The sequence below is a fragment of the Astyanax mexicanus genome, chromosome 17 (assembly GCF_023375975.1).
Source record: "Astyanax mexicanus isolate ESR-SI-001 chromosome 17, AstMex3_surface, whole genome shotgun sequence".
NCBI classification, from domain to species: domain Eukaryota; kingdom Metazoa; phylum Chordata; class Actinopteri; order Characiformes; family Acestrorhamphidae; genus Astyanax; species Astyanax mexicanus.
The window spans coordinates 5,082,599-5,096,274 of record NC_064424.1 but is presented as its reverse complement, the minus strand read 5'-3'; the positions used below and the strand labels follow the sequence as shown (position 1 = coordinate 5,096,274).

Here is a 13,676-nt window from a genome sequence, read left to right as displayed (position 1 = left end):
TTTATTTTTTAATCTCAGATGCCAAGTGTTTTCAGTCTACAGCAGAAATAAAGGGGATTTGCCTCACTGTCATAGTACTTTACAAAAAATATTAGCTAGCTAGCGCAGCTAACCGAACCTGACTATATTGCTAACCGGGACTAGCTAGCACTGCTAAACGAGCCTGACTGTGTTGCTAACTGAGCCTGATTTTGTTGCTAACCAGGCTGGCTAGCACTGCTAACTGAACCTGACTATGTTGCTAATCGCACTAGCTAGCACTGCTAACTGAGCCTGACTATGTTGCTAACCTGGGCTAGCTAGCACTGCTAACTGAGCCTGACTATATTGCTAACCAGGGCTAGCTAGCACTGCTAACCGAGCATGACTATGTTGCTAACCAGGCTGGCTAGCACTGCTAACTGAGCCTGACTATGTTGCTAACTGGGGCTGGCTAGCACTTGCTAACTGAACCTGACTATGTTGCTAATCGCACTAGCTAGCACTGCTAACTGAGCCTGACTATGTTGCTAACCGGGGCTAGCTAGCACAGCTAACCGAACCTGACTATGTTGCTAACCAGGGCTAGCTAGCACTGCTAACTGAGCCTGACTATATTGCTAACCAGGGCTAGCTAGCACTGCTAACCGAGCATGACTATGTTGCTAACCGGGGGTTGGCTAGCACTGCTAACTGAGCCTGACTATGTTGCTAACTGGGGCTAGCTAGCACTGCTAACCGAGCATGACTATGTTGCTAACCGAGCCTGACTATGTTGCTAACCAGGGCTGGCTAGCACTGCTAACTGAACCTGACTATGTTGCTAACCGGGGCTAGCTAGTTTAGCTATCGGAGCCTGACTATGTTGCTAACCGGGGCTAGCTAGCACTGGTAACCGAGCCTGACTATGTTGTTAACTAAGGCTGGCTAGCACTGGTAACCAAGCCTGACTATGTTGCTAACCAGGGCTAGCTAGCACTGCTAACTGAGCCTGACCATGTTGCTAACCAGGCTAGCTAGCACTGCTAACTGAACCTGACTATGTTGCTAACCAGGGCTAGCTAGCACTGCTAACTGAGCCTGACTATGTTGCTAACCAGGCTAGCTAGCGCAGCTAACCAAAACCTGACTATGTTGCTAACCGGGGCTAGCTAGTTTAGCTATCGGAGCCTGACTATGTTGCTAACCAGGGCTAGCTAGCACTGCTAAACACAGCTGACTATGCTGCTAACAGGGCTTGATTGGTTTAGATTGATTTTTTCCCTTAATAAAGTAAATCATGCTTTAAAACCTGCTTTTTCTATTTATTAAATTTATCTTTGTCTGATATTAAATTGTGTTTGTTAATCCAAAAAATATAAGTATGACCAAACAAAATAAGTCTGTAAGGGTAACTGTATTGTGCCCCCCCGTATTTGAATGGTTTACTGCTATACACTATTATTATCATTATTCGATTTAATTCTAACAGAATGAACCTGCTTTTTTCTCCTCTTTCTCTGTGTTTATTCTCAGAATGGCATCACTCCGCTGCACATCGCTGCCAGGAGGGGGAACGTGATCATGGTTCGGCTGCTCTTGGACAGAGGAGCTCAGATAGATGCCAGGACGAAGGTACTGTATCCCTTTTTGCTTATTCCACCAATACTGGGACACACAATCTTACAGCTTAATTATCAGATACAGTGTGAAATTTCTGCAGAGCAGACTGCTGGGTTATTTATTTCTAGCTTACTGAGGGTGACCTATTTATCTCCTCATGGGAGGAAAGCAGGTATTTTCTCATGGTGTTAGAGCCGAGATTCAAACACAGAGTGGTGCATTTTAATGATGGATTACGAAGCATGGCACATACACACACATACACACACACACTCACACACACTTGTGTTTAGCATGATGTCCAATGGGACAGTACTGTCAGTGTGTAACATACAAAGACTTTCACTCCCAAGGGAAGGATTCTAATGGATGCAGTAAAAATGTGGAAGAAGTCTGCACCAATTTCACCAGCTTCATTAGTACTGTATCTTTTCTCGTGTTACATCTCCATTTCCTTTCAGGACGAACTGACCCCGCTGCACTGTGCGGCCAGGAATGGCCACGTGCGAGTAATTGAGATCCTCCTGGACCAGGGAGCTCCAATCCAGGCCAAAACCAAGGTGAGTCAGCAGTAATAGCATAAGACATATGGGGCCCTGCGTCACGATGCTCATTGCAATCTTACACCCCGCCAAGAGTCTATTTTCACACCTCCAGCACCCGCGCTTTTAAAATAGCATCAGTGTTTATGAATATATCTACAGTGATGGACGTGGTGGTCTGAAAGTGAGGTGTGTTCAGATAAATTTATGTCATGTTTCTATCTGGTGGCTGTAATATAGGTGCGCCACTGACTGATTAAAACCCTGACAGTCAACAGTCAGCCACCCAATAATATCCTAAGAAGCACTGCTCCTTACACACAAATGAACGTGCTGCAAAAAGCAAAATTCAGACTTTACATCAGCAATAAACAGAATAAAGAATAAAACAACAATACTGTTCCCTTAAATGAGCAGGTCAGTATCCTCTGCTGAGACATTCACATAAAGAATTCCAGAGTGTCCTCCTTTCTCCCCAATGGTGGAACAAATTACCTGCTTCTACCAGATCAGGAGAATCTCTCACTATCTTTAATAAACTCCTGAAGACAGAGCTCTTCAAAGAGCACTTACTCTCCTAACACAGTCACTTTGCAAAAAAAAAAAAAAAATCTGGTAAATGCAATGTAATGTAAATGTGTCTATAATATTGTGATTGGACACTTTTGGAGACAGAGAGCTTGTGTAATGTAGTGCAGTAGAAACACTTAGTACAAATGAACAATTAATCATCACTGTAAAGAGCATTATCGACCAATCATTGCTGCCCTAATTTGCAGTCAGACTGTGTTTGGGTTTGCATTTAGAAACGATTCACAATTGCATCCAGTTCTGCACAGATTCCTGCTATAAAAAGAGCACCTCTATTCAACCTGCTGTCTTCAGATAGATTAGTCTTCTCGGCAGAAGATCTGCACTTGTCTGATCTGGCCTGTCTCTGCTCTCCTCCCTCAGAACGGTCTGTCTCCCATCCACATGGCAGCGCAGGGGGATCACATGGACTGCGTGCGGCAGCTCCTGCAGTACAACGCCGAGATCGATGACATCACTCTGGACCACCTGACGCCGCTGCATGTGGCGGCGCATTGTGGACACCACCGCATGGCCAAAGTGCTGCTGGATAAAGGGGCCAAGGCCAACGCTCGAGCCCTGGTCAGTCCTGCTCTTTTCCTTTTTTTTCTTTTTTTGTAAATCGACTTTATTGAAGATGCATTTTCACAAATACAAATATGCAGTATTACATTTCGCCACGTTCATCACACTCGCAAAATAGTAGCAAAGTAAAATAGTCAAAAAGTCAAATAGTCTCATCTTGTATCTTGTTTTTTTTTCTATAGTACTTTAATTATAGTCGTTCTTCTTTTCAGTTCTTTACAATTTGTGTAAAAAAAATGTGGCTTGATACAAGAAATGGTCCACGGTCATTTTTGTTTTAGTTTTTCACAGTTGCTATTTCACGATACATAAAATTAACCACATTACTTGTTCTTGTTTTGGTATATTTATATTTATATCATTCTTACAAGTAGTCCTCTAACAGGAATTAGCCTAGCACAGCTAAGATAACAGAGCCTGACTATGTTGCTAACTGGGGCTGGCTAGCACTGCTAACTGGGGCTGGCTTCTTTTCTTTTTTTTCTTTTCTAAGTTGATATTTCGCTATACATATAATTAACCACATTACTCCTTATTCTTGTTTCGGTAGGGAGCTATTTAATAATCCATAAGCAATAGTTTTTTATATATTTATTGGTATATTTATATTTATGTCTTTAAATTTATCCCAAAGTTCTTACAGCTAGTCTCCCAATAGAAATTAGCCACATAGTGTCACAAATGCCCTGAAAGGATTTCATTAATAATGTTTTTACATACTATATTATTTATGTGTGCTTGCAAATCTCTATAAATAAATAAGCATCTTACCATATACAGAATTATTTATTACTTTATATATTTGTTTGCTATCATCATTCACTCAATCAATATTAAGATGTTTGTGTTTGGTTATAAAATCTGAGCATAATCTCTAGTAAAACAAAGTAGATTAAAATATATTAAGCATTATTATGCTATAGTGCACTAAAGTGTCCTTGTAGCCACATTATTATTAATCAGTATATTTAAAGAGAGCTAAAATGGAACAACTTTTTTGTACTTATTATACTTTAATTAATTTAATTACAGTATAAAAATAGTACAAAAGTGTTACTTAAATTGTTCTAAGTGTTCTTAACTGTACTAAAATGGAACTATTTTAAATATACTTAAGTATCATTTGAACATACTACTTCATGTGTGTAACCCCATATATTTTTTTAAAATATGCTTTCTATATAATTTACTTATATTTAGATTTTCCTAATTATAATTACAGAGCATTGAAATACATTTTAACTGTTATATTAATGTAATACTTAAATATATTTTTAAAACATATTACCAATGTAGAAATGTAATTTACTTTCTAAAAAGTTACATGATACATTGTGCTTCAAGTAAACTACTGTAACAGTTGTTTTTTAACACACTTTGCTACAAATGTACAAAAGTATATTTGGAAATAAGTATTTTAGAATTATACTGAAATACATTAAACTGAAAGTGTACTTCATAGTAGTCTATTTATTTAAAATACACTATATTGTACTTTTTAAAACGGATGGACAAAGTTTACTTTTAAACATTTGATGAAAGCATAATATTAATGTACTTTTAATATATTTTAAGTAAGTACATAAATCTGTTAGTATGTTTACAGCATACTTAGACATTTCTCAATATGTTTTAGGTACAATTAAGTATATATATTTTTTTTCACCAGGAACATTTTAAAATGGAAATTTAGATCATTGTGCCCCTTTCTTTTCTATTCATTTTGTGATATTTCCCACCCAAGTTGCCTGTCTATGGATATCACTAGTGATTATTTTACATGCAGCGATTTTAATCTTGATTCAATACTTTTAAATAAAAATTATCTTTTCTTTACCTCTCTAGTGGTGTTCCGTATAAAGTTACAACATATGTTGTTAATTTTCTAATCCATCCATCAGTAGGTGGAAATATTGAGGACAAAAATAAAATTTTAGAAGGTATATATGTTTTAATCATAGTTATACAATCTTGATAACTAAAACTGTTGCTCACAGATTTACCTGTTTCACTTTTAATTTATTTTCCCTCTGCACCTCTATTATTAACCCTTTCTGTCCCCGTCTCTTTTTGTCTATTGGATGCTGTTCTGAACATTGTGCTGTATGGGTTTACTGACTTGTGGCATTTTGCTGTGTCAGAATGGCTTCACTCCTCTGCACATCGCCTGCAAGAAGAACCACATGCGCTCCATGGACCTTCTGCTCAAGCACTCAGCGTCTCTGGAGGCCGTGACTGAGGTCAGATATCACTGAGACCTCTGAGATGTGTGCTACTCTGGATAAAAAGACTGATGCAACTGATGATTCTTATCTCTTTTCAATCAAATTCTCTCTGCAATGTTTCAAAATGTAGTAAAAAAAATATATATATTAAAATACAACTAAATATTTTGTATTTTTTATTAATTGTTTTTGAATAATTATATTATATTGCTTATGTTATATATTATATTGTCACTGTCCAATGAAAATCAAGTATCTCCATTTTTGTTGATTTTTAGTTTGCTACATAATTTGAACACACAAACTTTTCCTTACACTGTGCCAAATTTCTTATGAAGAACGGACCAATAGAAATACTACAAAATGACCGAAAATAAATATTTTTACATTGACTTCCATTGAAAGTTAAAGGGACGGTTTGTAGGTTTAAATTATGTAGTAAACTAAAGATCGACAAAATCGAGATACTTGATTTTCATTGGACAGTGACGATATGAATTTGTTCCCTGCTGCAGTGCTGTTAGCCAATCAGAGGTGATATATTCGCATGTATAAATATTCATGAGCAAGAGCAGAAACTTTTTTAGAGACCACTAATTCAGTAATCTAAAGCAGGGCTAAATAGAAACACCTGAGCAATTTTTTTCACAAAAAACGGCTCACATGGAATTAATTCTTCTTAGAGACCACAACTAGACATTTAAAAAAAAAGAAAATTGATGGAATGTTATATATAAGAGGCAAGAAATTAAAGTAATTATCTCTTGATGAGTTCAGCACAGCTGTTAACTGAAAGCCTGAATTCCAGGTGACTCTTCTTCATAAAGCTGACTGAGAAAATCCAGTAGAGATGAGCAAATGTTTTTATTTATAGTTTGGCTGACTTTAGTATTTAGTATTAGTAGTAACCTTGATTAAAGGTGTGAATTAAAGGTGTGCCCAAACTTTTGACTTCTGCTTCTCGAGGGACATTTAGCTCTCAGTTTCAGAGCTTTATTGTATTTAGTGGAGCAATCTCACCTGAGCTGTTTGTGACAGATCTGTATATTGTTCTGTTCTCTCTCAGTCTGGTCTAACTCCGCTCCATGTAGCTGCTTTTATGGGGCATCTCAACATAGTGAAGAGTCTACTGCAGAGAGGAGCTTCCCCCAATGCCTCTAATGTGGTAAGTAGGCCTGTATTTCCCAAACCACAGCCATATCCACCCACAGTTACTCTCACAATAGGATCTGTAACAGTCCACGATTCTCACATATTAATAGCGGCTCCCTAATTCCTGCAATTCATATACAGTATTTTAGAAATCAGGAATAGTGAGGTATATCTAGCTTTATTTCTTTTTTGTAATCAAGTTTTTATTGAAAGTTTTGTAGACAACAGGTGTAACAACATAGTGCAATACAAAGATATCTAGCTTTTCATAATAAATGGTAAATCAAGAAGCATGATTTTTTTTTTATTAGCTTTGCAGCCTGGCCTGATCGACCAGTTACTACACAGCTGGAGTAAACATGCCTACATCTATTATTTCTACAGTGGTGCTGTAAAAGGCTCTATTTTCCAGTTTACAAACTAGGAAATGCTAACTCTGATGACATATATTGAATGGGAATATTAATTTAGAATTTTTGGGGGCTAATTTTGTCTTGCTAAGTTTTAAAAGCAGGACAAAGTTAGTGAATATCCCAAAACAAAACATCATTACAGTGAGGCTGACAGAAATTTGGGCTGTAAGCTGGAGAAGCAAACAAACTAAATTCTAAATTTAGCAAGAAGTCCATCTAAATAGCTTATCTCAGTGCGGCATGCTTTCTTCAGACGTCTTTGATAAAAGAAAAAGCGTCCTTGCTCAGCACTCTGAGTGAGAGCTGCTCAGACAATGCTGGCAAAGATAGCAAACATCATTTGGGTCAATTTAATTTCAGAATTAAGGCCCGATTCTGGTCCAAATGTCAGCTCACATCCAGGCCAAGTGCAGCCTGTGCCAACGCCCCGCTTGCCAAGTATAATATGGGAATTGGCCCAAGCCGCGTGTGCCAACTCTCTGGTTGCTAAGTATAATTGTTACGGGATAGGGTGGTGTTGGATCCAAGTGCAGAGCAAAATGTTTGTTTGTTTTGGGATGTATTTAATAATTTATATCTTCAGTCATATATGTTTGCTTAGGTATATTTATAATTATTTGATTACTCAATTGTTTCTGATATTTATAAATATGTTTTAATATTGTTTGTGTCAAAAGGGTGTGCTTGTGGAACTTGGTTTGGTTTTCCACAGAGGAAACTGGAAAATAGGTGGAGAACAAAACTCTGAAGAGGTGCACAAAAAAAGGCGGGAAACAGAACAAAGGAAATGCCACAAAATGGCATGTACAACTGAAACACAGCTTTTTAGCTTCAAATAACTCAAACCAAAACACAATCAAACTCAAAACGGACTGAGCACAGCTCAGACCTCTACTTTTACTTTCTTTTGAGATCTTTTATATCTTTTTTGTGCGACTTTCTTTTCTTTTCTTCTTTCTTTCTTTTATTTTCTTTTATTTTCTTCTGTCTTTCTTTCTTTCTTTTATTTTATTTTCTTACACCCTCTGTTACCGGTCACCCCTCTTTAAAGGTGCGACGAGAATGAGTGGTTTGACTGGGCTTTATATAGAGCGCTGCACAGGATTCTGGGACTTGGAGTTTCGGGACCCAATGCCACTTCTTTTTCCCCTCTGTTGCCCAGCTCCCCTGCTGGTGGCCAGTGGTGCAGCACTGCCCATCACAATAATACAACATTCGATTCAAGCTGCATGTGCCAACACTCTTTTTGCCGAGTATAATATAGGAATCAGCCAAAGCTGCATGTGCTAACTTCCTGGTTGCTGAGTATAATCCGACAATCTGCCCAAACTGCATGTGCCAAGTTTCCGGCTGCAGAATATCATACGGCAGTTCAATTGAGCCGCTTGTGCCAGGGAATTAGCTGCTTGTGCCAACTCTCCTGTTGCCGAGTGTAAACTGAGTATTGGCCCAAGTCCGCATGGCCAATGCTGAGTCTTAGCTGATGCTGCCATATATAGGCAGAGGATGGGACAATTCTTCATACTATCTCTGGAGGGAATTATTAAATTAACTGATTGGTGCAGTGCTGTGTACAGATCAATACATATAAAGACCGCAAATATCATATTAAATGCAAATTTTAGCCAGTAATGCCTCTTTAATTTATGAATATATATTAATTAAAACAAAAACTCACTACTCTGCATACTTCAGTGCTTCAGTACGGTCTTAAACTATATTTCTTTGTTTGACTGCAGAAAGTGGAGACTCCTCTGCACATGGCTGCTCGAGCGGGACACTGCGAGGTGGCTCAGTTTCTGCTGCAGAACTTGGCCCAGGTGGATGCTAAAGCTAAGGTAGGGAGGTGCTATCACAACAGAATTATATGGAGGACGCTGTCTGTATCAGTCGAAGGATTTCAAAAACAACACAACATCTTTCTCTCTTTCTCTCTGTTCTCTCTCTCTCTCTCTCTCTCTCTCTTTCTCTTTCTCTCTCTCTGCAGGATGATCAGACTCCGCTGCACTGTGCAGCGCGGATGGGCCATAAGGAGTTGGTGAAGCTGCTGTTGGAACATAAGGCCAATCCTGACTCCGCCACCACGGCTGGCCACACCCCTCTGCACATCGCTGCGCGGGAGGGACATGCCCATACCACACGCATTCTCCTAGACGGCAACGCCCAGCAAACCAAGATGACCAAGGTTGGTCTTATTTTCTGTTTTATACTGTTTGATGGGCAATACAACAACGACATCTTCCCAAAAGTATCTTTGTTTTTTGAAAATTACATTTAATTAATTTATACTCATGATGTGCTTTTTACCAGAAGCGTTGTTTCTAGCTATGCTTATGTAATAAAGAAGACATTGCTGAAATATCAGAATATGTGCAAAAACTGTACATAAAGAGAAAATGTAAAATGTATGTAAGTATGTTTTCATTTATAAAAATGGGTGATTGCAGTGGGATTATTTTATTTATTTTCAACTACATTCAAGTCAAGTCTAAAATACCTTTATAAGATCCCATTTCTACTATTAATAAGGCAAATCTGAAAACATTGCATTTGCATTGTATTCTATTGGCTTTGCAATGGCGCACGGAGGTGATTGGACCTCTGTGGTTGCCACTTGCCAAATGCCACTCTATAGAAATCAGTGGGTTTTAGATAATCTGGGTAAATATAATAATAGTAAACCTAATAATATGTCTGTGTGTCCAACAGAAAGGGTTCACGCCCCTCCATGTGGCATGCAAATATGGGAAGGTGGATGTGGCAGAGCTGCTTCTGGAGAGAGGAGCCAATCCCAATGCAGCAGGAAAGGTAAGAGCATCTCCTACACTGTTTATTACACAGAGAATATCTCTGTCCTGTCTGTGTGTGTGTGTGCATCTGTGTGTGTTAAGAGCATGTGAGACAGGGAGCTTACTGACTGAGAGCATGTGTCTCTCCTTGCAGAACGGACTGACCCCTCTTCACGTTGCTGTCCATCACAATAACCTGGATGTTGTCAAGCTGCTGGTCAGCAAGAGTGGCTCTCCTCACAGCACTGCTCGAGTAAGATACACCTGTACAAACACATACAAACAGCTAGTAGATTACAGTCTAGACATGCTGCCACTATAATCTGTGGATCAAACTGCTTAGGCATCAGCAGCTGGAGTCAGAGAGAGTACAATTGGCCATGGTCTCTTTGGGTGGGTACAGTAAGGCCAAATAGCATTTCACCCCTTGTCCTTACCAATTACCCCTACCCTTCTGTTTTGCGCATGCACACCAAGGGGTAGGGTAGATTAATGGAAGGGATAGGGCTTGATAGCCCTTCATACAGAGATTTTTCAAAGGCACACTTCAAACCGAGGGGTATGAGAATCACTGGTAAGATATGGCAGAACAAGCGACCAAAGAAATCCACAAATGTAAGTATTTTTCCCTGTTAAAAGTGACGATTAGCACTATATTACCTTAGTTTAATGTGTAGTTTCATAATGACTGCTAGTAGTTTGTCTCAGTAGCTAGTTAGCTAGCTAACTTTTCCGTTCCACCTTAAATGGTGCAACAGACAGTAGGGGCTGCAGCATTTAAGGCAGAACGGGACAATAAAAATACTGATGGTGTATTGGGTGCTTTAAGAGTTGTCCCAATTCTTAAAAGGGAGGCTTTTACCCCTTATCCTTCTAACTCTATTCCAAGGGGAAGGGTTACACAGAAAAAAAGGGGTAGGAGTAAATGATAGGGCCAGGAGATAAAATGGCGCTTCCTCCTCTCATCACTCTTAGTGTGATGTTGGTCAGCACAGGCATCTGTTAGCTAATGTATCAGAGCTGTGATGCTACCCAGAGATGTTGCATCAGCGACAGTAGAGATCATTACTATGAGTGATGGGGAGAGTCCTAATGATTGAGTTAGGTGATTGTCCTTTCAAATTTTAGTAAAATTGGGCAAAATACATGCATTTACTCTAGAAGTTCACACCGCTGTGTCTTCATTCCTCTCTTCCAGAACGGCTACACTCCTCTGCACATTGCTGCTAAGCAGAATCAGCTGGAGGTGGCCAGCAGTCTGCTGCAGTGTGGAGCCAACGCCAACTCTGAGTCCCTGCAGGGGATCACCCCTCTCCACCTGGCCGCTCAGGAAGGACGACCCGACATGGTAGCCCTCCTCATATCCAAACAGGGCAACGTCAACTTGGGCAACAAGGTTCGTACTCAATTGCGTGAGTGCTGGTGAAATAATTCAAGTAGTTTTATAGTCAATACTGCATATGTAGGGCACATACAGAGGATTGAAATTAATTTACTCTCCTTCCCAAAGTTACAGCAAGTACAGCAAGATAAAAATATAAATATAAAAAGAATGAGAGACACTAAATGTACAATGCAGCGAGGTCACATATATAGACATATGTGAGACAAGAAACACAAGAAAATAGTGTAATACTGATGGGGGGGGGGGGTAAAGAGAAAATTACAGTACTATTGTAAACGGAACAGTATAAACATTAGTACATAATAATGGTATAAAGCTTAAGCCTGGTAAAGTGAATGAGTGCTTCTTTAAAAGCAGAGAGAGAGTTGAGCATCCTCACAGCCTGGTGGAGGAAGCTGTCTCTCAGTCTGCTGGTCCTAGCCCCGAGACTCCTCAGGCTCTCCTACAGCACAAATAATTATGATGTATCTCTATTATTCAGTTCAGTGTTTGGTTTAAAGGAATAGCTTTTCATAAATGTAATCTTTTCAGACACTTATCCCAAATAAATAAATTCGCACCCAGGACAGATTTAGTGCTTTATATGGGGAAGGATCTCATTATCACTTTGTTTGTTTGTTTTTTTACACAGAAGAACTTTTTCCGAATTTGGATCGATTGCACACTTTTGTGCGTCAATTTTCTGCATGTAGGATCGCAAAAGCTTCAGCCATTGGCTCATTTATTGGCAAGCCGTGTTCATTATTTAGCCTTCAGGCATGTTTCACCTTGTTCAGTTTCGGACAAAAATATTAATTATGATACATTCCTACTTAACAATGTTTTAATTTCCGGCTTTATTTGTCCTTTGTACTTATTAAATGTGTATTATTAAATAAATTAAATAAAATTTGTCTATGTTACTATATGTCATGATTGAGCAGGTCTCAGACGCACGCAGATGCAAATCAAAATATACTTTACTACATAACCATAAGACAAATAGATGTTCACACAAAGCAAGGTCAATACCGGTAAACAGCAACACCAAAGAGATAGCATACCAGGATTGATAGTCCACATGGCTAATACTCAGGTGACCTGCTTTCTTGAAGTATCATTAGGTGTGATGTCAGTGTGTGGTGCATCCTGGGCTATGTAGTCCAGAGGCAGCAGATTACAGGCAGGGATAAAATCTGAGAATCACTGGTCTAATAAGTGTGAGGCTTCACTGTGGCTCATTTATTGGCAATCTGTAGAAAGCCGTGTTCATTATTTAGCCTTCAGCCACATATTTTACCTTGTTCACTTTTGGACAAAAATGTTAATTACGTTACATCCCTACTTAACAATGTTTAAATTTCTGGCTTTAGTTGTTCTTTGTACATGTGTTAAATAGTAATGTGATATTTATATGAGTGTGTGTGTGTGTTTGTGTGCGTGTGTAGAACGGCCTGACCCCTCTGCACCTGGTGGCTCAGGAGGGACACGTGGGAATCGCAGACATGCTGGTGAAGCAGGGGGCCTCAGTCTACTCAGCTTCAAGGGTAAACACACAAACACACACACACACACACACACACAGTCTTGCACAAACATGCACACAAACACACATGCACTGTCACATACAACCATCCACTCTAGATATCCTAACAGAACTCTGCCTCTGAAAACCTGTGTGAGTGAGGCTTCATTCACACAGCAGGTAAAAGTGGCCCAAATCTGATTTCTTACCAAATTCAATGTTTATTTCAAGCTTTATTTCAATCTTATTTTATTGTGACCAATATCAGAAGAAATTTACCTTAATACACCTCATTTCCAGACCATGACATCTATTGGTATAGTAACAGCTCTGGAAAAAATAAAAGACCACTTAAACATGATGAGTTCCTTTGATTTTACCAAATTGAAAACCTCTGGAATATAATCAAGAGGAAGATGGATGATCACAAACCATCAAACCACCAAAGCACCAGGAGTAAAGCAGCATAAAGAAGTGTGTAAGACTGGTGAAGGAGCACATGCTAAGATGCATGAAAACTGTGATTAAAAACCAGGGTTATTCTGAACTCTTAAAACTTTATGAATATGAGCTTGTTTTCTCTGCATTATTTGAGGTCTGAAAGCTCTGCATCTTTTTTGTTATTTCAGACATTTCTCATTTTCTGCAAATAAATGCTCTAAATGACTATTTTTATTTGGAATTTGGGAGAAATGTTGTAAGTAATTTATATAATAAAACAACAATGTTCATTTTACTCAAACATAAACCTATAAGTAGCAAAATCAGAGAAACTGATTCAGAAACTGAAGTGGGCTCTTCATTCTTCTTATTTATTTATGTTTATATTTACAAGCACCTTTGCTATTCAAACGATACAGGCTGAAGGCGTAAAAATAGACTGTTGGTGGGGTATAAGATAGCAATGAGC

The 13,676-nt window shown here is 38.9% G+C and overlaps 1 protein-coding gene across 5 annotated transcripts in view; it reads left to right on the top strand.

Annotated features, from left to right (window-relative positions):
• Positions 1-13,676, top strand: part of ank1b (ankyrin 1, erythrocytic b) — a 148,715-nt gene that overhangs the window by 81,239 nt on the left and 53,800 nt on the right. For all 5 annotated transcript variants that reach the window (XM_049466541.1, XM_049466542.1, XM_049466544.1 and 2 more), the window contains exons 8-18: positions 1,495-1,593; positions 2,043-2,141; positions 3,078-3,275; positions 5,420-5,518; positions 6,570-6,668; positions 8,808-8,906; positions 9,056-9,253; positions 9,778-9,876; positions 10,012-10,110; positions 11,056-11,253; positions 12,690-12,788. In XM_049466541.1, the coding sequence (XP_049322498.1) occupies positions 1,495-1,593; positions 2,043-2,141; positions 3,078-3,275; positions 5,420-5,518; positions 6,570-6,668; positions 8,808-8,906; positions 9,056-9,253; positions 9,778-9,876; positions 10,012-10,110; positions 11,056-11,253; positions 12,690-12,788 (1,386 nt within the window). The remainder of the gene's footprint in view (positions 1-1,494; positions 1,594-2,042; positions 2,142-3,077; positions 3,276-5,419; positions 5,519-6,569; positions 6,669-8,807; positions 8,907-9,055; positions 9,254-9,777; positions 9,877-10,011; positions 10,111-11,055; positions 11,254-12,689; positions 12,789-13,676) is intronic.